Genomic DNA, 21,961 nt, shown 5'->3' with positions numbered 1-21,961 from the left:
ATGGATGGATGAATGAGCAATGTTGAAGAAAAAAAGGGGGGGCATTGGGTTAAGAGACAAAAGATATTCAAACTAGTCCTAATTGTGACAGTAAAAAATTACTAGCATTTGAATAGCAGCTTGCAGAGTGATTTTCCGTATGTTACTTCAGTAATCCTCCTAGGAACTTGTGTGCTTGGTTTTATTATTATTTTTGCCTAAGGAGTGAACTGGAGTTTAGAGAAGTCAAGTTGTGGGGGCTGAACCTAGGCCTGTTGTGCATGTTTGTGCCTCTCCGTGGTTCCTTTCCTCACCCGGCAAATGGGTGTATATCTGACCTCCCTACCACCTGGGATTCTTGTGGACATGGAGCAACTGCTTGGGATGTTGAGAGAAAAGAAATCAGAGAAGGCAAAGGACTAACCTACCCTTCTCCTGCGGCTGGTCAGGAGTGATGGGAAAAAGGATGTCGATATCTCTACCCTCCATGAATGGTGGGACTGGGACTATGTCCTGCAGCAAACTGACCCTATCGCTGCAGTGGCATAAGGGAGCCCCGGGTGTCATGAAGCCTCAGGGTGGTCGCTTCCGCAATATAGTACCCCTCTCCCTGCCCAAATCCCCCACTTACCTGAGAACGTAGGACTCGAGGGTCTGCTTTGTCCTCACTGTGTAATCTGCCTGGCTTCATGTTCTAGCCCGCTCTGGCTCTCTTGAGGGCTCAGGGCCCAACGTGCTTGGCTGGAGCTCTAAAGCCCTGCTAGCTTTGCCAGAGCCATTCCCTGGCCAGAGACCCTGCCTGGTTTCTCTCCTCCCTTAGGCAGTGGCTGGAGTACTCAGTGAATCAGAACAATACCAGGACTCTTCCCACCCCAGATCATCGCCCACCACTTAGAACCCCACCTGTGGTCCAGCCTGGCAGACACCCAGCACCATGGCCACAAGCAGATGCTCATGTGGGCTTGGCCAAAGGGGAGCAGGGGTTATCAAGAAGGCACTGGTACTGGGTAGAGTGGTTGAAATCAATGGGAATGTAAAGGGCAACCAAAGCTTCCCCAGGGCTCAGGTATTCAGAAAACCATTCCAAGTTTCTCTATCTGGAATGGTTTCACTCTCTCCCTGCAGCAGAAGCTTCCATGGGACAGAAAGTATCTCCCACCTGAGGGAATGTATACAGGCAGGTAAAACGCTCTTCCCACTGCTCTCAGCATGGCCCCATCTTCACCTTTAGGTATCCAGAAGGGAAAACAAAACAGCTCCGGTTTGTAGCATCTGCCAATGTCCGTGGTGTAAATACTTCCACCATAGCCGATTTCAAGCTAACGACACAGATGATGTCATTCAAGGCAGAGTTGAGAAGAGACGAGCGCACGCAATTGGCTCTTGGCAGGCAGTGTGTGACAGCCAGCATGCCCCTGCAACCACCCAATTGGAAAAAGCACATCCCCATTTTCTCAATTATTCCATGCTGTTTTTTTCTAAGCACGTTCACAGTTTGTGATGATGTTGTGATTTTGTTTGTTCGCTTGCCTTCATGTCTGTCTTCCCCCGAGACTGTAAGCTTTATGAGAGCAAATATGTTGTCTGTGCTAGTCACACCATGAACTCCCCTACGCCCGACACAGGACCTAGTACGTGGCTCAATAATACTCGAAAGGATGAATACATGAAACTCACTTTGAAGATTATTAATGGGTTGTTTCTCGAGCTGTTAGGGAAGGAAGTAGCAGTTGCCAGCAGTCACTAGTACAGGCTCATTAAAAACAATTACATATGATTGGTCTCATTTCTTTTTTTTGATATGGTTATTAGTCAAGTTAATAAACGGAATAATCATAACAACCGCTAATGTTTATTGGTTGCTTAGTGCCCACCGGATGCTGTTGTGTTTTATACAGTGGTGTGCTGGAGATACTTAACAACCGGCTCTCCAGGAGATAGAAGCCCTGGTTTGTCGCCTTTGCTGAATTCTGTGGTATAGATACTTCCACCATGGCCAATGATGGCATCCATTCTGCAAATTTACTGAAACTTTCACAGTCAGCTCTCAGGATCCTGTAAGGTGCTGACTCCAGAGTGCCACAGTTATACAAACAGCAACTATGCGATCCCCACAATGGCCCTGGAATGTATGAACCACTAATTCCCGTCTCATAGATGAGGAAACTAAGGCACATAAACTAAGTCATCCAAGAGCACAGCCTAATTCTGGCAGAGCTGGGTGTGAGCCAGAAAGTCTGATTCCAGAGCCCATGCTTGCAGTATATCATGTGGGACTTCAACAAGGACGTTTACAAGGCCCCACCGCCATGGCATCCTAAGGGAGAAGATGACAAAGTACTGTGTGGATTCATGACTTGGCTGCATGACCCTATTCCAAGGAGCTGGTTAAGAGCCTAATGTAGAGCAGCCTGTAGGAGCTTCCACCCTCACCGTAGGACACCCATCACAAACCGGGAGCAGTGACCCCAGGAGAGTGATCATCTGCAGGGCATCTTAGTCATTTGTGATAGAAGACCAACTCTAACAACATGGTGTTGAATATGAATAAAAACATGTGACTCTTGGTTTGGATTGATTCAAAACATCCACCAACCAGATATCGATTGGCAGCAGTATGTGAATAGACAACAGATTGTATTTGGTCTCCAGCTAGGAACAGTGTGACATGGTGTTTTCCACAACCGTTGGCAGGCAGAAACTGGAGGTGCATTGCCACAAGTGCAGCATCTGGGCCCCTCCCATTGACTGGCTGTGTTTATTTCTTAGCATGACCCTCTGTTGGTGAAAGAGATGCTAAAACATGGCCAGAGGAGAATGTTCCAACCACTGCCCTCCTAAGCAAAAGAGGAAGGAACTGGGGATGTGTAGCACTTGTGGAATCCCCACCAGGAGAATCATCCCAGGACTGGGTGGTTGCAAAGCACAGAGGATTACTGTCAGAGCACTTATATAAGGCTGGGAGTGTGTGGCCAAGAATCATCAAAGTGCAGACCCTTACACCTGAAATGACCTGTAGCTGACATTTGAGCACCTACTGTATGTGAGGCCCTATATCAGGCACTTGACCTCCACAGTCTCTGAGCCCCTAATAACCTTACGAGCTGTGCACTGGCCTATCTCCTCTAAAGGGGGCAAATAGAGGCTCAGAAGGGGGAAGAGATTTGACAAAGTCCTCCCTACCATTAAGTTGCAGAGGCCTAGCTGTCCCTTGCCACTACCTCATGTCATGCTACCTTAAAGTTTCTTGTAGCTATGACATTTAAGCTTTAGGTCATGCAAAAGTAGGAGAAGGACAAGGAGGGGCATGCTTTTTTCCTTGAGTTTTCTGGGAAGTAAACGGGTTATACATTTTTTGTTTCTAGAGTTAAACCAATGCAATCAACCTCTGAGCTCCTATGTCAACCTTCACAAATGAATCTACCTTTTTAAGCATCTTGGCAGCCCACTGGTTTCCTCATCAGATGGGGAGGAAATAATAGTTGTTAGTGCTTAAGTCAAAGAGGAGTCACTGAAGCGTGCGTGTGGGCCACACATGTGGAAGAAGCCATGTGAAGGCTGCGTGCCTGCCGCAGGTGGCTTCCTGTGGGTGTGTGTCTACATGTGAATAACTCCATCACGGGAGCTGTACGGAGGTGGAGAGGGAGAGAGGCTGATTGCTTCTGGGAAGCAGGTATTCTATGCCTCTATGCCCCGTGTTGTTATTTATGTCTCTACACCTACGCTCCTGAGACCCACATGGCTGGCTGTTGCAGCATTTCAAAAGCATTTCCATGGAAGCATCCGTGCAGCCAAGCTGTCCTCCTCTGAGTACACACACCAAGGCTAAGTGAGTGAGCAGGTGCAGCAGCCAGGGCCCTGCGTGGCCTCACTGGCTCTACCCACCTGTTGCAAACCCTGGGAGGAAAAAGTAAAGACCACTCAGCTTTATGGAGGTCCCTGGACCTGGAGTTCCCTCCTCCCTGGAACAGGTGTGTGAAGGGAGGAATGGGCACGAGGGCAGCTATTCCCTTGGGGACAAAGGTTTGCACTCTTCAAGCCTTTGCCTCGGTAGCATAGAATCAAGTCTGAGCCATCAAAACCCAGAGCACAAACGATTCCATGCTAAAGCCATGAGGTGGGGCTGAGCAAACCCAGGAAATGGTAGGGGTGCAGATGCCACAACGGGTCAGCATGGACCACAGCAGCCCGGCTCAAGCAGAGGAGGGTGCCCCTGTGGGACACTGCCCAGCAAGGGTGTCAGATCCCAGCATGGGGTGACAGACATCTGCCTGGGGCAGGAGGTGGTGACAATGGGAGATTGGTTACATTCAGGGGTATGTAAACATATTATAAGTGAGTAGTAAGTAAACATATTACCAATAATGAGAGTCTGGTTTTTCTGGTAGAGAAAGGCGGTAGAAATATGGAAAGGGAGGAAATGAGAGGAAACTCCATGGTATTGGTTAACACTGAAGTATCATGTGAGCTCCTACTTGACAATACATATAAATAGATACAGTAATAAAGTTTGTGTAAATGTGTCCACTCACGCAGAGACACACAATCCCCAGCTCTCTCCAGTGAAACAGCCTGGGAGCATCAACATTCTAAAATCAATGAGCATCTAGCCCCGACCTTAGTTTCTAAATGCTGTGGTCCACTAATTGGAATCAGGGAGAAATGACTGATTCCAGAACAGAGGCATGGAGGCACAAGACAAGCCTGGAATGTCTTGTGCTGGAAAGTAAGAAGGCTTGGGAAAAGGGAAAACGGCATTTCAAAGGGACACAGAAGCCAGCTCGAACGGCATCAGTGACCAAATCAGGGACAATTTGAGTATCGAAGCAAGTAGTGATAACAGCTGTAACTTATTACATAAAATAGGAATCTATAGTGAAATGAATGGACAGATCGGTAGATGGATGAACGCTGGCTGTCTGGCTGGCTGGCTGGCTGGCTGGATGGATGGATGGACAGATAGACAGCTAGATTAGATAGATTAGATAGACAGGATAGATAGATAGATAGATAGATAGATAGATAGATAGATAGAGATGGATTAGATAGATAGGCAGATAGATAGATAGATAGACAGATAAATGTTAGTTTGATGAATAATGAAATATTTACATGCTCTCAAAGTACCTCCCCCAGAAAATCTTACTAATTACAAAGGGAAAAGAGCAGCTTTCCCATGGCGAAGCCTGGCAGCAGACACTGCCTTCCCCAAGTGGCCTAAGTGATGCTGTCAGTAATGAGACAAGCCGAAACTGTATGCAATGAGAACACAGCATCCTGTCTGTGAGATTTCTACCCAAGATGCAGAACCTGAATCCAATCACGAGGAACCATCGCACAATCCCAAACTGGGCGACATCCTACAAAACACTGGCCTGTGCTCTTCCAATGTGTCAAGACCATGAAAGTCAAGGAAAGTCTGAGCAGGCCAGCTTGAAGGGAACCAGTCATGACAACTAAATGCAACGTGTCATTCTGAACGAAATCCTTTTGCTACAAATGATGTTACTCAGACAATTGACAAAACATGAAAAGGATCTGGGCATTAGGTAATGATGACGTGTTAATTTCCTGACTTTGATGGTTGCATGTGGCTTGTAGAAAATGTCCTCGTTGGTTTGAAATGCACACTAATGTATTCAGGGATGACGGAGCATTGCATCAACCACTTACTCTCAAAGGTTTCCATAAAAACCCGGCTGTGTGCGTGCCTTTTCTGTACATTGAGTATTTCAAAGGTTAAAATAAAGAAGGGAAAGGGGAGGAGAAGGAAGGGGAGGAAGGGGAGAGCCCTATGGTGTGAGGCAGAGCAGGATGATGAGGGGGCTGTGTGGTTCCTTTCCTGGCAAGCAGGACGGAGATGCCTCAGGGGAAGTTAGCCACCTCCCCTGCCGGCCCACCCCACACTCTGCTATGAATGGCTGCAGGGCAGTAGCCCCTGCAAGCCTAGGGAGGAGGGAGACCAAGGAGGCTGTGTTTCCAGAGCCCCAGACATTTACTGGGGGTGGGCTGGCACTGAGAGGGAGACGAAGAGTCAGGGGCTGGGTCAGAGGTCAGGAATTACGGCACAGGTGAAACCTGTGCAGAGGGAGGGGAATGGTCTAGGTGCTGTTTGGAAGCCTCTCAGGGCTCAGGGATGAGACTCAGGACCACTGAAAGGACATCTGATCCTGCTGTGCCCGCACACTGCCTCCCCTCCCAACAGGCTTTCAGGCTCAGCAGCACTCCTGGTGCTTCTGCATCCACACAAACACACCTTAGCAAAGGGCTCAGTCACCCACCTCTCCTAGCCTCAGTTTCCACACCTGTTAGTGGGGAAAACCATCTGCCCTGTTTCACAGGTTGGGGAGAAGGAGGCCAGGCTCTGTCACCCTCCCAGAGAAAGAATCGACCAGTTTTCTTTATCCGTCTTTAGTAAGCAGATAGGGAGCCTGGGTCAAGCACTTCTCTGAGGAGGGCACAGAAGAGACCCAGCTCGCTGGGTGAGCCAAGAGAGGCTGGACACCAAGCCAGAGGCCGGGGGGTCTGAGCAGCATCCCCCTACTTGGGCCTCAGGATCGCAGCTCCACTTGTGGCCACTAGAGATGCTGCCCGCCCCTTGCCCCAGCCTTTGTCACAACCACCACCACCCTTCTCCGCTTCCTTCCTGGCCCAGCTTAGATCCCACAGCCCATCACTGTCATCAACTTCCAGCTCCCCCTCCCTCTGCTGCATGCTCCCAGCAAAGCCCTGATCCCGGCAACCTTCCACTCAAATCGCACTCGAGCTCCTGAGAGTGGTAAGAGAAAGATCACACAACAGCAAGGATGGGACTCACTGAGCCTCTATGGTCACACATCTCTACAGGCATCAGACACATCGCAGCAATCCTCACTCCCCCAGCCTATCTGCTGCCCTCCCTCCTTCCCTCTCATTCCAGGACTCACCTCCCTTCACCTTCTCTCTTTTTGGCATGCAACTGTCTCATTCTTCACTAAGCAAATGAAAGCAGCAAAACAAGGGCTTCCCACCACTTTCACCTCCCTCTGGACCCACACTCCCCACTTTCCCCCACTTCTATGGCTGAACTGTCCCTGCCCCAAGGCAAAGACCACCTCTCCACCTGTGCAAGGCAAAGACCACCCCTCCACCTGTGCAAGGCAAAGACCACCCCTCCACCTGTGCAAGGCAAAGACCACCCCTCCACTGGGCAGGGCAAAAGCCATCCCTGACACACACACCTTACCTTCTCAAGGTCTTTGCTGCTGAATTTACTTTTTCCTGCATCTGCAATTTTTCTCTGTCCCTCTACTACACCAGTGAATCACATACACATTTTCATATCTCTTATTTTTTTAAAAACAAAACTTCTTCCCTTAATGCCACCTTCCTTTACAGCTACTGTTCCATTTTTCTATTCCCATCATTTCTGGTCCTTGCCTCACAGTCTTTCCTGAACCTACTCTAACTGGATTTCTCTCCCAGCCCCACATTGAGCCTGTGCTTGTTAAGAGCGCTGGTAACCTCCATGTGGCCAAAGTCAATGGTGGTCACTTCTCTGTTCTTACCGGACCTGATCCCTCCGCATTCCCTACAGTTGAGCAAGCCCCCCTCCCTGGGCTTCATGGTCCTCCTCTCTCCTGAATGACCTTCAACCGACTGCATCTTCTCTACCTCTTTGCTGCCCTTCTCCCCTGCTTGACCTCCGAATGTTGCAGTGTAGTGCCCTAGAGCCCCATCTTTGGCCCATTTCTTCTAGCTACACACCATCCCTAAGTGACCTCATCCTCTGGCTTTAAATACCACCTATAGGTTGATGACTCCCAAGTGGAAGTCTCCTGGTCTGGCTCTTTCTGAAATTCTAGACGCACGTATCCAAGTCTGACTCAACGCATCTACCTGGATGTCTGATGGGCATCTCAAACCTAACACATGCAAAAAGGAGCTCTTGATTTCCTTCTCACTCCTGCCACCCCCATGAGTACTTCACTTCCAGCCAACCACCGTCCACCCAGTTGCCCAAGTCAAAAAGAATCCTTGCTTCTCTCTTTTTTCTCATCCCCACACTCAATGCATCCTCAGGTCCTGTGCCTCCATCTCCAAGCATGTCCCACAGGGATTACTTCTCTCCATCTCCACTGCTGCCCCAGTTACTGCTGCAGCCCCTCTCACTGGAGCACTGCAATAGCTGCTCCCGTGTGTCTGCTCACACTCTACTTGCTTGCGACTTATTCCAACCCATCCTCCATAGAGAAGCCACCTCCCTTGCTTGAAATCCTCCAACAGACTGCAGCACCTGGAGAATAAAATCTAACCTTGTTTTCCTGGTTACAAATCCTATGTGATCTGGTCCCCTCCTCCCTCTCTGATCCCTGTGCTTTCCATGCCCTGGCCACACGGCATGATCTTCTTTGTGTTTCTGGGCATGCCAAGCTCAGTCCATCCCAGAGGCCTTTGTACTGGCTGTAACTTCTGTCTGAGATGCTCTTCCCCTCACCTTTGTCAGCCTGGCTCCTTCCTGTCATTCAAATTTGAGCTTCACTGTGACCTGCTCAGAGAGCAGCTAACCTAACGCAGCCATGGGGTCTCTCTCCATCCTGTCAGCTGACTTTGTGATCTGCAAAGCACTTATCACCACCTGATATTTTTCTTTGAGTGTCTGCTTCTTTATTTATTTTCTGTAACCCCTGCCCCTAAATGGAATGTGGAATCCATGAAGTCAGGGACTTTACCTGTCTTGTTCCCTGCTCTGTCCCAGAGCCTGGCTCACGGTGGTTTGCAGAGAAGTTTGTTGAGTCAGTAATGCTCCTGCCCTTGCAAAGAGTCTGCAGCAAGTAGGTCAAGCACCAGAGAGGACAGGTGGCAGGGCTGAAGCCACATGGACACAGGTTTGTAGTGTTGTGTGCAGGCAGGTACCACCTGGGCCTGGGGACTCAGGTCAGACCCAGAGGGGTGACAGGGCAGCAGGCACCCTCTAGGAGGGCAGAGGAATTCTGGCAGGTCAGCAGGGAGCATGGCAAGGGCTGCATCCATAGAGCAAAGGGTCGCACAGCACAGACAGGGGAGGCTGAGCTGACTCCTTGGTGCCTCGGACTTGACAAAGCCCACCTGCCAGACCTCCCTGCCCAGGCTCCCTCAGGAGGGACACTGAAATCAGATTCCTTCTCAACCTGGCCTCTTTTTCCCCCTGCCCCAGACCCCTCAAGGGAACGTCCTTCCCTCCCAGCTCCAGCCTTCCCACCTTTTGGAACTCTGCAGTGAGCTCTGCCTTTTGGAGCTGACCCTTTGCAGCCCTCTGCTGCAGGCGGCCTCTGTCTCACTGTGGCTCACCTCCCTCTCTGTATTGCAACTTCCTATCTACCAGTTCCTCTCTCGGCCTCACTGCAGCCCCGGCGCAGTAGGACAGGATGCCTACAGGGGGCTAGTGCCCTGTCTGCCTTTCTGATGTTCTCCCCAGCACTGAGCACAGGGCTCGGGACTGCATCTAATCCTGCTGTCAGATGCAAGCTCCAAGGACGTCTCCTGATCAGGGACCCTTGCGGGTCTGTTTCCAAGATGGGCTCCAGAGAGGAGGGACTGGGAAATGTCGCTGTCCATGGGAAAGGTGGGAGGGGAGGAAGGGAAGGGACGCCCCTCTCTATAGTCAGACTCCAGCTGAAGAAGGGCCCACTCCCAAAAGCAGCCTCATTCCCAAAACAGCCCAGCAGTAACAGGGCTTGTGGGCAGTGGAGGACCACAGCGTGGGGTCTGCCATGATGCCCCTGGGCAGGTGGCAGGGAAAGATTGGGTTGGGGCTCATGGAGAGGGAGGGAAGAGGAGGAAGAGGAGGAGGAGGAGGAATGTGGCCATTTTGCAGAACGCAATAGGTTGCCCACAGCTGGGGACAAGCAAAGAGTATGGCAACTCAGGATTTAGGCACAAGCAGGGCTTGCCAAAAGCGGAGAGGAGTTGGCTGTGATCCTTAGCTGGCCTGGTGAGGGTGGGAACATCAGCACCCATGGCCGCAGTCTTGCTGGCGGGGGCCTCAGCTGGGTGCACCACCTCCCCAAGTCCAAGTGCTCTGCGCTCCTCCCGCTATGCCATCCCAACAAGAAAGTGTGAGCTTCCCGTCCCCTCCATCCAGGAGAAAACACTCAGAGGTATGTCTTACTGTTGTCCAAGTGGTTGGCCTTAATGATCTTCTCTGAGTAGTCAGAAATACTGGAGCATTCGATCTGGAAAGGGCATAGGACAAAGGAGCAAGGCGTCAAAAAAAAATCACAGCAAGACCCACACTGATTCAATGGATAGAGACGCTGAGGCCCAGACAGGGGTGGTGACTTGCCCACGGCTGCATCACAACTCTGTGGCAGATTGAAAACTGAAACCCAGCCCTCCCACCTCAAGGCCAGCGGCCTTCCATGAAATTGGGCTGCCTTTGCGAAAAGACTCATGTCCAGTCACCACCCGTGATGGAGGGATTGATCTCTGTGCTGGAGACTCAAAAGGGGCTGGCAGACCTCGTGCTCCTGGCCAGCAGAGAATGGCAGGAGGCAGCACGTCCTCCCCACAGCGGGGGACGCGGGAAGGCAGATCCAAGCCAGAGTTGCGAGCCTCCCTCGACATGATCCTCCCCACCGCAGCCCAGCCCTTCCAGGGTAAACGAGCCGCGTGCCAGGATGGGACCATCTGGAAAAATCCAGGTCAAGACCTCAGGGCTGGTTTAAGATCTTTCTCTTCCCCTCCCACCCCCCACGTTAGCTCTCGCCGCTTCATCTTTGAAAGAAAGTATTCCTTTTAATTCAGACGTCTTTCCAGGCTCTCCAGACCTCCTAAGCAAAGGGCCAAGGTATTTGAGAGATGAGTGGACCTTCCCTGAGAGCAGGCCCTCATGGGAATGGTTGGAAGCCAAGCTCCAGCCCAGGGTTAGCGTCTCAGGCACACTGCCAGGGGTTCTGGACATGGAGGGGCAGCTGCCAAGAGCTCCGGAGCCGGCCCTCTTACAGAGGCTGGCCTGTGCTAAGGCCCTGGGCTCTACTCACCTCCACACTTGGGGGCCCCTCAGACTACCCCCAGGCCTCGGGCAGGGACCATTCCCTTGAGAAGTACTCGCAAAGGGGCACTGAGGGAGTTTCTGACGCCTCTGGCCACGCCTTGAGGAAGGGTGAGGGCACCTACGGGGTCAGAAGGGGTCACTTGGTTAGAGCTGCATCCAAGGAGGCCGACTCCAGCCAGGGTGCAGGTCCCAGGAGAACCAGCCCTTTCCTGGGCTGCCAGGTCCCTGGCCTTCAGGCTGCACTGTCTGTGGGGTGTGATTCCCTCCTCTTCTTCTCCCCCTCTGGCCATGTCATCATCTGATCTGCAAGAGGCGACCGTGTTGAGTGATGAGGAGCATGCGACCTGGAGCCAGCAGCCTGGATTTATGCCTGGCCACTGCCCTTCCTAACTGCGCCTCAGTGTCCTCCCGAGAGAAGTCGAAGCCCCCGATGCATGTGAGTGTGTGAGGGTAAACTCAGCCGAAGCTTGCTCAACACTCAGAGTGCGGGGTGGTGTCCTTCCCTCCTCGTTTTCCTTTCTTCCATCTTCTCCTCTTCCATTTCTTCCCTCTTCTCTCTTTACCACCTGTCTTCACTTTTCTGATTCTTTTTTTTTTTTTTTTTTTTTTTTTGAGACAAAGTCTCACTTTGTCGCCCAGGCTGGAGTGCAATGGCGCAATCTGGACTCACTGCAACCTCCGCCTTCCGGGTTCAAGCGATTCTCCAGCCTCAGTCTCCCAAGTAGCTGGAATTACAGGCGCCCGCCACCACGCCCGGCTAATTTTTGTATTTTTAGTAGAGACAGGGTTTCGCCATGTTGGCCAGGCTGGTGTTGAACTCCTGACCTCAGGTGATCCACCAGCCTCTGCTGATTCTTTTCTTTTGTGCTTTCTACTTTGTCTTCTTTCTGCTTTTCCAGGCCCCTCTCCCATTTCTCTAGCTTTTCTCTGCACCTTTCTCTGTCTCTGTCTCCTCTCCATTGCTCTTGTCACATCTGTCTCTTTCTCTGTGCCTGTCTCCACTCTGGGACGATGGTCTTCCTCCCTCCCTCTCTCTCTGTCTCTCTCTCCCGCCATCTCGTCTTCCCACTGGAGGACAGCAGTGGGTGGAAGGGGGTCTGGAACAGGAGAAACTGTGAAATGAGCCATCCGGAAAGGAGCCCAGCTAAATGTGGTGGAGCCATTTATAAAAGAGCTGTTAGAGAAAAGGGCGGGAGGCAGACAGATCGCGCCAAGTCACCGCAGCTGGAAGGCGCCAAGTGGGAGCCTCCTCCTGACAGCTCCTTGGCTGGAGCCCCCGGATGACTCAGGCGCCAGGGACACCATGCTCAGCCCTGTCCCCCACCAAGGCCGGCACTGAGACGGGGCCTCGGTGCTGGGAAGGAAAGCACATGGGGGTCACCAGAGGACTCAAGTCCAGCTCTGATGCCCTGTGACCTCACTAAGACCCTTGCCTGAGGTCTCCATCCTGGAGAACCAGCAGTTATACCAGTGATGATGACATGACCTGCCCTTGGGCATCCAGATGGGCCCCTGCCCTCAGCAAGTGCCTCGGCTGAGAACGTCACAGCTTTTCCTGGTCAAAGCTGCACCTGAGGCAGCTTGAGGGCAGCCCAAGCTTCCAGAAGACCCTCGGCAGCCATGGCCAAAGGGTTTTCCAAGTCAGGCTTGGAGGAGGAATGCTGCCCTGCTGGGTGACTTAGGAGCAGACCTCTGGAGGCAGCAGGTGGCCAGGAGGATCTAGGGGGATCTAGTCAACCTGCGAGTCAGTGGGCGGGGTGGGGGGGGGGTCCCTAGGGCTGGCTATGGGATGGCCCAACCAAATGCATGGGAGCAAAGACCCACCGAATGCTGCTCAGGTCACTGCGGCCTCTGCAAATGGGCCGGCTCACATGCAGACTGGGAATCTCATTGTGGTTTGCCTTTCATTTTGACCAAGATGAATGCTTGTGCTCCAGCCCTGGGCCCACTGCATTTTTCAAATATCAGCCAGCATCTCGCAGCTCTTCTTTTTAGTTTCTTTCCAGCTCTGGACCTTCCCAGGCCCTCTGTCATCAGGCTGGGCAAAGCTGCCTTGGGAGAGCCAGGGGATAGGTAGGAGGCTTCCCAGAGGGTCAGCCTCCACATCTAGCCTGGAAACGCTGCCACAGCCAAAGCAACAGAATTTAAGTTGACCAACTTGCCCTCTAAAGAAAACAAGAAGGAGATGTTCCCATGATCTCTAGGGCCCCATCTCAACTATAATAATAGACACCGAGCATTTGCCATATGCTGGGCACTGTTTTAAGCACTTTACATATGTATTAAACTCGTTTAATCCTCACAATCACCCTATGGGCAAGGGACTGCTATTAAGCTCATTTTATAGATGGAGAAAAAGTGAGGTGCAGGGAAGTGAATAGTCCAAGGTCACATGCCTAGTGAATGGAAATGCAGAGATTCAAACCAGAGCTCCCCCGAGTAACCACCTGCACTGCCTCTGAAGCTGACCTTGGAGCTAAGCACTGAAAGGTCATGATGGCATTGGAATGGTCTCAGGAAAGCCACCATTCCTCCGCAAATGTCAGTGGTTGTAAGGATCCAGGAGCCATGCACAGGGGACAGGCAGCCTGCTCCCCTTCCTGAGAGTCACACCTCATTTCTTCTACTCCTCAAAGGTGTGACCCCAGCAAAAGAGATGGACCAAATTTTGTACTTCTAGAAGGGCGGGTGGAGGCAGAGGGCAAGAGGCTGGCTCTGTGGAAGCCAGCATGCAGGAGGAAGCGGCGTGCTCACCCCAAACACCTTCTTGGCCCCTGCCTTGGCAGCGAACATGGAAAGGATCCCAGTACCACTCCCCACATCCAGTACCACTTTGTCCTTGAACACGTGCTTGTTGTGGTACATGGAGTTCCGGTAAGTGAGCGTCCGCACCTCATCCTTCAGCATTTCCTGTGATGGAGGGAAAAGAAAGGAAATGTCAGTGAATTCAAGACACCTGGGAGTACGCCATGGCTATGGGCCCCTGGACCACCCCAGGTGACCCTTCAGGAGACCCAATAATATCATCAGGCAGAGCCACAGAAGACAAAACTGGGGTAGCTGGGCCATGTGCTACCAGCATCATTCCAAACTTCCCCTGCCTTAAAACTCTACTCAGAAAGATAGCTATTCACCATCAGAAGAGAAACTCATGTTCAGACCTGGGAAAGCTCTGATGTACTAAAGGACCAAAGGAAAGATCAGTACAACACAGCATAAAAGATTTAAGTTAAACACGAAGCAGAACTTTCTGTCATGGTGAGAGAATTGTCATTGAACACGTCATTCAAAGAGGTTTTTGTGAGTGTATATTTTATTTTGTTTGCCTTTTTTTTTAAAAAAAAAAGACTAGAAAATGTGTTTCTCTGTCCAGCATATCGGCTTTGCAGTGAGAGAGAAACAAGATTACTTGTTACAATGGACTCTGACCCAAGGAGAACATGTTAATTCTGTGTATGGTAGTGAGGTAGGGATCTTTGGCCATTCAAGGTATTAGCAAACGCTTTTAACTAATTCATCATCAAAAGTATTGGGGTGATTTTTTTTTTAGAAATCAACACTATTAAGGTATAATTTGCATACAACAAAAAGCCCAGGTTTTAAGCTTCTGGTTCAGTAAAAGGGCTTTGACAAATGTATACCTGTGTAAGCACCACCATAACCAAAATCTAGAACATTTCTATCACCCCAGAAAGTCCTTCATGCCCTTTTGTAGTCAATCTTCAGCCTCTCCCAAGATGACAAATGATCTGATTTCTATCACCAAAGCTTCCTTCTGCCTATTTTAGAACTTTATATAAATTGTGCAACATAAAGTTTTTGAGATTCATGTATGTTATTACACAGATCCAAGGTTTGTTCTTTTGTTGTTGTATGGTATTCCCTTCTACGACTATACCACAATGTATTTATCCATTCACTTGTTTGTGGGATATTAGGATTCTTTCTAGTTTTTTGCTATTTATTCATAATAGCAAAGGATATGTTTTCATTTCCCTTGGGTAGATACCTAGAAGTAAGTTTCCTGGGTCTTAGGGTAGGTACATGTTCAACTTCATAAGAAATTGCCAAAGAGTTTTCCAAACTAGTTGTACCATTTTACACTCCAACCAGCAATGTGAGAGTTCAAGGTGCTTCATAGCCAGGCACCTTAGCATTATTGATCTTTTAATTTAGCCATCCTAGTGGATGTGAACTGATGTCTCATCGCAGTTTTAATTGCATTTCCCTGATGATTACTGGAGTAGATCTTTTTTTTCATGTGCTTATTGGCTATTCATATGTATCATCTTTTGTGAAGTGCCTATTCAAGTCCTCTGTTCATTTTTGTCTTGAACTGTTTGTCTTGTTCTTACTGAATTGCAGTTTATACATTCTGGGAGCTAGTCCTTCATCAGATATACTGCATATATATTGTGAATGTCTTCTCCCAATCTGTGATTTGCCTTTTCATTTTTTTTTCTTTTTTTTAAAGCAGTTTTTAATATTGATAAAGACAAGTTTTTCCATTTTTTTCATTTATGATAGGTGCTTTTTGTGCCCTGTCTGATCTTTGTCTGCCCCAAGTCACAAAGACACTCTCCTTTGTTTTTTACCAGAGTCTTTATGGCTGTGGCTTTTACATGTCAAATTAATTTTTGTGTATAGTGTAAGTTAGGGGTGTGAGCTCATTTTTTCTTGCAAATAAATGGTCCAAGAACCATTTCCTCCATTAATTCCCTTGTCACCTTTACCAAAAATCAATTGACTCTACATGTGTGGCCTCTCTGATCTAGTCCACTGATATACAAAGTCAACACTGACTTGACTGCTGCACCTTTATATTAACTTTGAAATAACGTAGTGAGAGTCTGCCAACGTACTTCTTTAACAAGATTATTTTGATTTTTCTAGGCCCTTTGCATTTCTATATAAATTTTAGCATCAACTTATTAATTCATACAGAATAGCCTCCTGGCATCTATCAGACTTGTATTAAATCTATAGATCAATTTGGGGAGAACTGACATTTTAGCAATTTTGAGTTTTATAATCCAAGAACACTTTGCAGCTCTCCATTTATGTAGATCTTTCATTTATCTCTGGAATGTTGTATAGATTTTTATATAAAGGTCTTACATTTCCATTCAACTATTTTATTTAGTTTTTCAAAAAAATTTATCTTTTTATTTATTTTGAGACTGGGTTATGAGACTGGCTAATTTTTGTATTTTGGGGGTAGAGATGGTGTTTTACCATGTTGCCCAGGATGGTCTTGAACGCCGGGGCTCAAGCAATCTGCCCACCTTGGCCTCCCAAAGTGCTGCGATTACAGATGTGAGCCACCATGCCTGGCCCCATTCAACTATTTTATTTTGTGATACTGTATATGGTGTTTAAAAATTTTTCATTTTGCAATGGGTTGGTGTATACATGACCTTGTATTTTGCAGCCTTTCTCCCTTCACATATTAATTCCAGTAGGGTTTTTTTTTTTTAGATTTCTTTATTTTTCTGTGTGAAAAATCCTGTCGCTTGTGAATAAAGACAATTTTACTTCTTTTTTCCTATCTGTACGCCTTTTATTTTTTGGTTCTTTCCTCTTGCTTTATTGCCCTGGCAAAGACTGCCAGTAAAATGTTGAATAGAATTACAGAGGACAGACATCCTTCCTTTGTTCCAATAATATATCCATTAAGTATAATTTAGGCTTTCTATAAATGTCCTTTATCAGACTGAAGAAGTTCCCTTCCATTTTTAACTTGGTGACAGATTTTATCATGAATTGGTATTTAATTTTGTCACATGCTTTTTCATTTATTGAGATGGTATATGACTTTTCTCCTTTATTTTGTTAATGGGGTGAACTTCACAGATTGGTTTTTAATGTTAAATGAACACTTTGTCATGATGTATTACCCTTTTAAAATATTGCTGGGTGTTTTTTGCTAATATTTTATTGCATATTCATAATTATGAGAAACACTGATCTGTAACTTTGTCTTACCTTTTCTTCGGTAATCAAAATTATACTGGGCTCATTACATAAGTTAGGAAGTGTTCTCTGCTCATATATTTTCTGCAAAAGTTTGTGTTAGGTATATTTCTTCTTTAAATGTTTATTATAATTCACCAGTAAAACCATATATGCCTGGAGTTCTCTTATAGGAAGTTTCATATGAATTCAATTTCTCTAATTAGTAAAGGGTTATTTTAGCTTTCAATGCATTTTATGTCAGTTTTGACAAGGTATTTTTTGAAGGCATGTATCCATTTTATGTAAAATGTCAAATTTATCAGCACGACATTGTCATAATATTCTCCCATTGCCTGTTGAGTATCTGCGTGATCGTCATGAGGTCCTTGCCTCCATTTATGTTATTTTAATTTGTGTTTTCTCTTTTTTTCTTGATTAATCTAGCTAGATATTATCAATTTAATTAGCCTTTTCAAAAGGCAACTTTTGGCTTTGCTGGTTTTCTCCACTGCTTGGTTTCTATTTCATTGACTTCTGCTTTCATCTTAATTATTTCCTTTCTTCAATTTACTTGAGTTTTATTTGTTCTTTCTCTAGCTTCATAAGGTAGAAGTTTTGATCATTGATTTTATGCCTTTTTTTCCCCATAAGCATTTGAAGCTGTAAATTTCCCTCTAAATATTGCTTGAATTTCCGTCTCCAAATTTTAATATGTTGTATTTTCACTATCATTTAGTTTGGGATAGTCTCTCTTTCCTTCTGTGACTTCTTCTATAACCCATGGGCTATTTAGCAGAGTGCTGCCTACTTTCCAATTATTTGGAGATTTTCTGGATAGTTTATTGTTCTCAGTTTCTAATTCAATTCATTGTGATCAAAAAACATACTCTGCATGACTTTAATCTTTGTTTTGTGACCCAGCAGAGGATCTATCTTAGTGAATGTTCCCACGTGCACTTGAAAATAACATGTCTTCTGTAGTTTGGGGATGAAATGTTCTAAAAATGTCAATTAGCTCATGTTGTTTGATTGTATTATTCAAATTTTCTACATTCTTACTGATTTTTTTTGTGCATTTGTGTGATCACTTACCAAGAGAGAAGTGTTAAAAATATTTAACTATGACTGGGGATTTGCCTTTTTCTTTCTTTAGTTCTGTAGGTTTGGCTCCATGTTTTCTGGAGTTCTGGGTACCACGTTGGGAGGCTTTGTAACGTGTCACCTCAGCCAGGTGGTGCTACATTTCCCAAATTCTCTTTCTGTTATGTTTCCAGTTAGGGTGAGTCACAGAGGAGATTCAGGTGAGATATAGAAGGTGAAAAGGAGGCAAGAACCATTCTGAAGCCCAGCCATCACTTCCTGTGCTGCCCTGGGGCTGATATTTTTGATCTTATTAGAAGTTGAATAAGGTGGGGGTTTGGTTGGATTCAGTTCAATTCTGGCTTTAAATACTTTGAAGGTGAGCTGAAGCCTTTCGCTTTAGGAGATCTCGGACCAAAGACAACAAGACAGATGGTATATCTAGAACCAGGCATGGGGCATGGCGCATAGCAGGTGCTCAGTAAGCCGGAAAACCATACAGCACAGTGGTTAAATACACAGACTCTAGAGCATTCAAATCCCAAATTCCCGCATTCAGATCATACCTCCACTGTTTGTGAGCTCTCTGACCCAGACCAGCTTTCAGCTGTCTGTGCCTCAGTTCCCTCATCTGGAAACTGGTAATAACATCACCTACTTCCTAGGGTTTGTTATGATGATTACACAAATGTAGTAAGTTTCAACAAAAATGCTAGTTCTGGCTCTTAGTGATAACTACAACCCTTTCCTTCATCCATGCAAGGAAATAGCTGAGGTGAGCAGGGAATGGAGGCAAAATAACGACAAAGGCTGCAGAAATGTTTCAATCATAACCACAGTTAAAAGTCTGAACTGCCTTTAGTAGATGGAAGTGGATTGACTGAGTACCCCCGGAGAGCCTGTTCGTCCAAACTGCACCATTTTGTAAGCTCCCAGCTATTTTGCAGACCTTGGTCAAAGTGAAGCATTTCACGGGGGTTCAGGCCATGAGAGACATCCTGCCTAACCACTTGACCGCAAGGCAAACAAAGGCCCAACTAAAGAAACATCCTTATGGTATCTTGCTGGGGACAAAAGTCCAAGGAACACGACGACGACATCCTGCCAGAACAAGGGCCAGAACCACCTCATCACGGGAACATCTTAATATCCTGCCAGGCAGCGAGCCATACTGCCCAGACCCCTCCCGCCCATACCTATAAGTACCCCCAGCCTGTAAGTAGCAGGGGGCTCTGGCATTAGGCGGTCCCCCACTTCTGTAGGTTTTATGCTGGACATGAAGCCTGTATTTGCTGTCGAGCTGCACTCTTTCTGTGGGCGTGTCTTTCTTTAACCCTTGCCTTCCCTTCAAAACCTAACAGAGAGTATGTTTGCTAATGGGGAGACCCCCCCCAGTGGTCACCCTTTAGTTCATTGCCTTTGTCGCTTTTTTGGCCAAGTCTCCTTTCCTGGAGGTCCCAGACCCCAGGAGTTAGGTTGGAAGGTACAAGTTCTGGGAGAACAGAAGTTGTGACTTAGCAAGGCTTCCCCTACCTGACTTACCAAAAGAAGAGGTCCTCTATCCCCTTCCTGGGAGAATAGCCCAAAGAACTCCCAAGACATTTCAGGAAGGAACATGCCACCCTGTGGAAAACAGTTCCCAGCCTCTAGCTGTGGATTCATTTGTGTCCTGGCTTTCCTGCCTCTTAAATATATGACTGCCCATTGACAAATTGTTGGACTATAAGGCCCCAAAGAGTCTGTTTCAACAGAACCTGCAGCGAGAGTGTCAAAGGAAGGGAGCTGGCCGGGAGTGGGATTGGCACCCAGAGCTCAGGGTGCTGGAGGGACAGCCGCATTGGCAAAGATTCTTCTCGTGGCTGAGGCACCAAGCCCAGTGCCAACTGTTAGAGACGCTGAGATTTCAGAGCTGGGGTCTGGGAGGTCATGGAGCCTACCACCTCCTCTCTAGGTGGTGGCCTCAGGAAGCACACATCTTCCACTTCAGCTCCTGTTCAAGATTCCATGTTTCCCAGAGAGGCCTAAATTGGAAGGCCAGGGTCTTCCTCTCGCTAGCCCCTGCCCTCTGGAGGCTGGGGACAGAGTTGTCTCTGAATGGAGCATGGGATGAGAACAGAAGTGTCCAGAGTCACCCCCTGCTGTGCTCTCCAGCCCCAATAGTCCCCTGTACTCAGCATTTCTTGTTTGTATTTACAGATTAATCAAACCCAATCCATCCACACCATGTTTCCTCAACACTCACTGATGGCTATTAATCAGCAGGCCGGTGGTGCTGCTCCGCACCGTGTGAGGGTCTTGTTAATGATGGGGAGAAGACTGCCAAATGGCCAGCGTGGCTCCAGATGGATGCAGAAATATGGGTCTTGCCCAGACCAAGGAGGCAAGGGCATCACCACGATCCATCTGGCATGGAACAGAGATCCCTGGTGCTTGATAACAAGAACTGGGTAGGCCTTCTCTCTGCGAAGAATGGTGTTAAAAGTTCTTCCACGTGTCCCCCACCTCCTTTCATGCAGATGATCTGGGAAACTGAAAACAGGGTAAAAGGAGACCTCGGGGGGAAGCAAGGTTACCTAGCTCTTCCTGCATTAAAGGACCTACGAGATGGTCTATAGCAGCAGCAGGAGGGATTTAAGCTAGATGTCCAGAAGTATTTCCCAATGAGAAGGCTGCTAAGCACTCTCCCAGGACAGGAATGTGATCTATGACTCACAGGTCTTTTACTCTAAGTCCCCTGCTCAGCCCGCACTATGTTTATATATATGTATGCACAAGCTTGACTTTTCCATAAGTACACACAATTGAGGGAAACTGGTCTAGTATTTATTTGGTGAAACTTGATGTCCTCTCCCCTGGGTGCTGGGTCATGGTGCTGGCCAGGCATCGCCTGAATGACTGGATTAGCAGCCATGTCAACAAGCCTTTGCTCTCCAGACAATGTGCCAAGCTGTAGGTAACAGGCTGGGGACACCAAGTCCCAAAGGAATTATAGAGATCGGTAATAGCCTAGTGGAGCACACTCTAAATGCCAAAGGTGTGGCTCAGCAGGAACCTAGCAACTCAGAGGGAGGTGTCCAAGAAGCCGATCACGGAGGCTCCAAGTGGGGAGGGGAGACTGCAGACCTGGCTTGAGGTGCACCTCATGGTTGTTTGGTTTCTAATGGGGGAGTTCTGGGCAGGCCCAAGAGGAGACATTTTGGGGTCCCTGGAACTGCTCTCTTTTCCCAAGAATCTGTCCTGAAATGGGTACCCAGAGCCACAGGCCTGTTAGAATTTGTCACATGGAGAACATGACTTTTAATGAGGGACAAGGTCTTGAGGAAGGGGCCTTCGCAGAGTCTCTTTTGCCCCCCAGAGCCTCTCACAGGCCAAGGACGGGGCTCCAGGAATCCCTAGCCCAGTGGAGAGCAAGGTCAAGGAAGGGGTAAGAGTTCATCCATCTGCCCTGAGATGGCATTTTATCTCCCAGAAGCTGCAGGCTCAGCTGTCCAGGCCCTCCTGGGCCAGGACCTTCTGGACCAAACACAGGCCCCAGTCCTCCTCCCCTGCAGGTCCAGGCTTAATGGTTTTACATGGTGAACAGTTCTCAGGGACCCAAACCTTGAGCCTCCCTGGATTAAATGAGGCTGAGCCCCTGAGTCTAGAAGTAACTGAGGGGCCTCCTTCCACCCTCTACCTCCATGTGGGGCTGCAGAAGAACCAGCAGGAACAAATATGGCAATTTAATTTTTACAGTTTCCAGATGGAAAGAAAGGAAACTTGTTTTAAGGGCTGTATGGCATGATGGTTAGGAACAAAAGGTGAAGGTTTGATTGCTAGCTGTGCCATCTACTAGCTTGTGGCCTTTCACACACGCACACACACACACACAAAAACCATCAAGGATGAATGAGGGTTGATTTGATTCTTAAGGGCCTAAATCATCTGGAGAAT

The 21,961-nt window shown here is 48.0% G+C and overlaps 1 protein-coding gene across 3 annotated transcripts in view; it reads right to left on the bottom strand.

Moving 5' to 3' along the window:
• Positions 1-21,961, bottom strand: part of PRMT8 (protein arginine methyltransferase 8) — a 168,042-nt gene that overhangs the window by 29,969 nt on the left and 116,112 nt on the right. For all 3 annotated transcript variants that reach the window (XM_055095260.2, XM_034935198.3, XM_003820345.6), the window contains exons 3-4: positions 13,748-13,903; positions 10,109-10,172 (exon numbers count right to left, since the gene is read on the bottom strand). In XM_055095260.2, the coding sequence (XP_054951235.1) occupies positions 10,109-10,172; positions 13,748-13,903 (220 nt within the window). The remainder of the gene's footprint in view (positions 1-10,108; positions 10,173-13,747; positions 13,904-21,961) is intronic.

The sequence above is a fragment of the Pan paniscus genome, chromosome 10 (assembly GCF_029289425.2).
Source record: "Pan paniscus chromosome 10, NHGRI_mPanPan1-v2.0_pri, whole genome shotgun sequence".
Taxonomy (NCBI): Eukaryota; Metazoa; Chordata; class Mammalia; order Primates; family Hominidae; genus Pan; species Pan paniscus.
The sequence above is the reverse complement of the archived record's forward strand: the minus strand, read 5'-3'. Positions and strand labels throughout refer to the sequence as shown.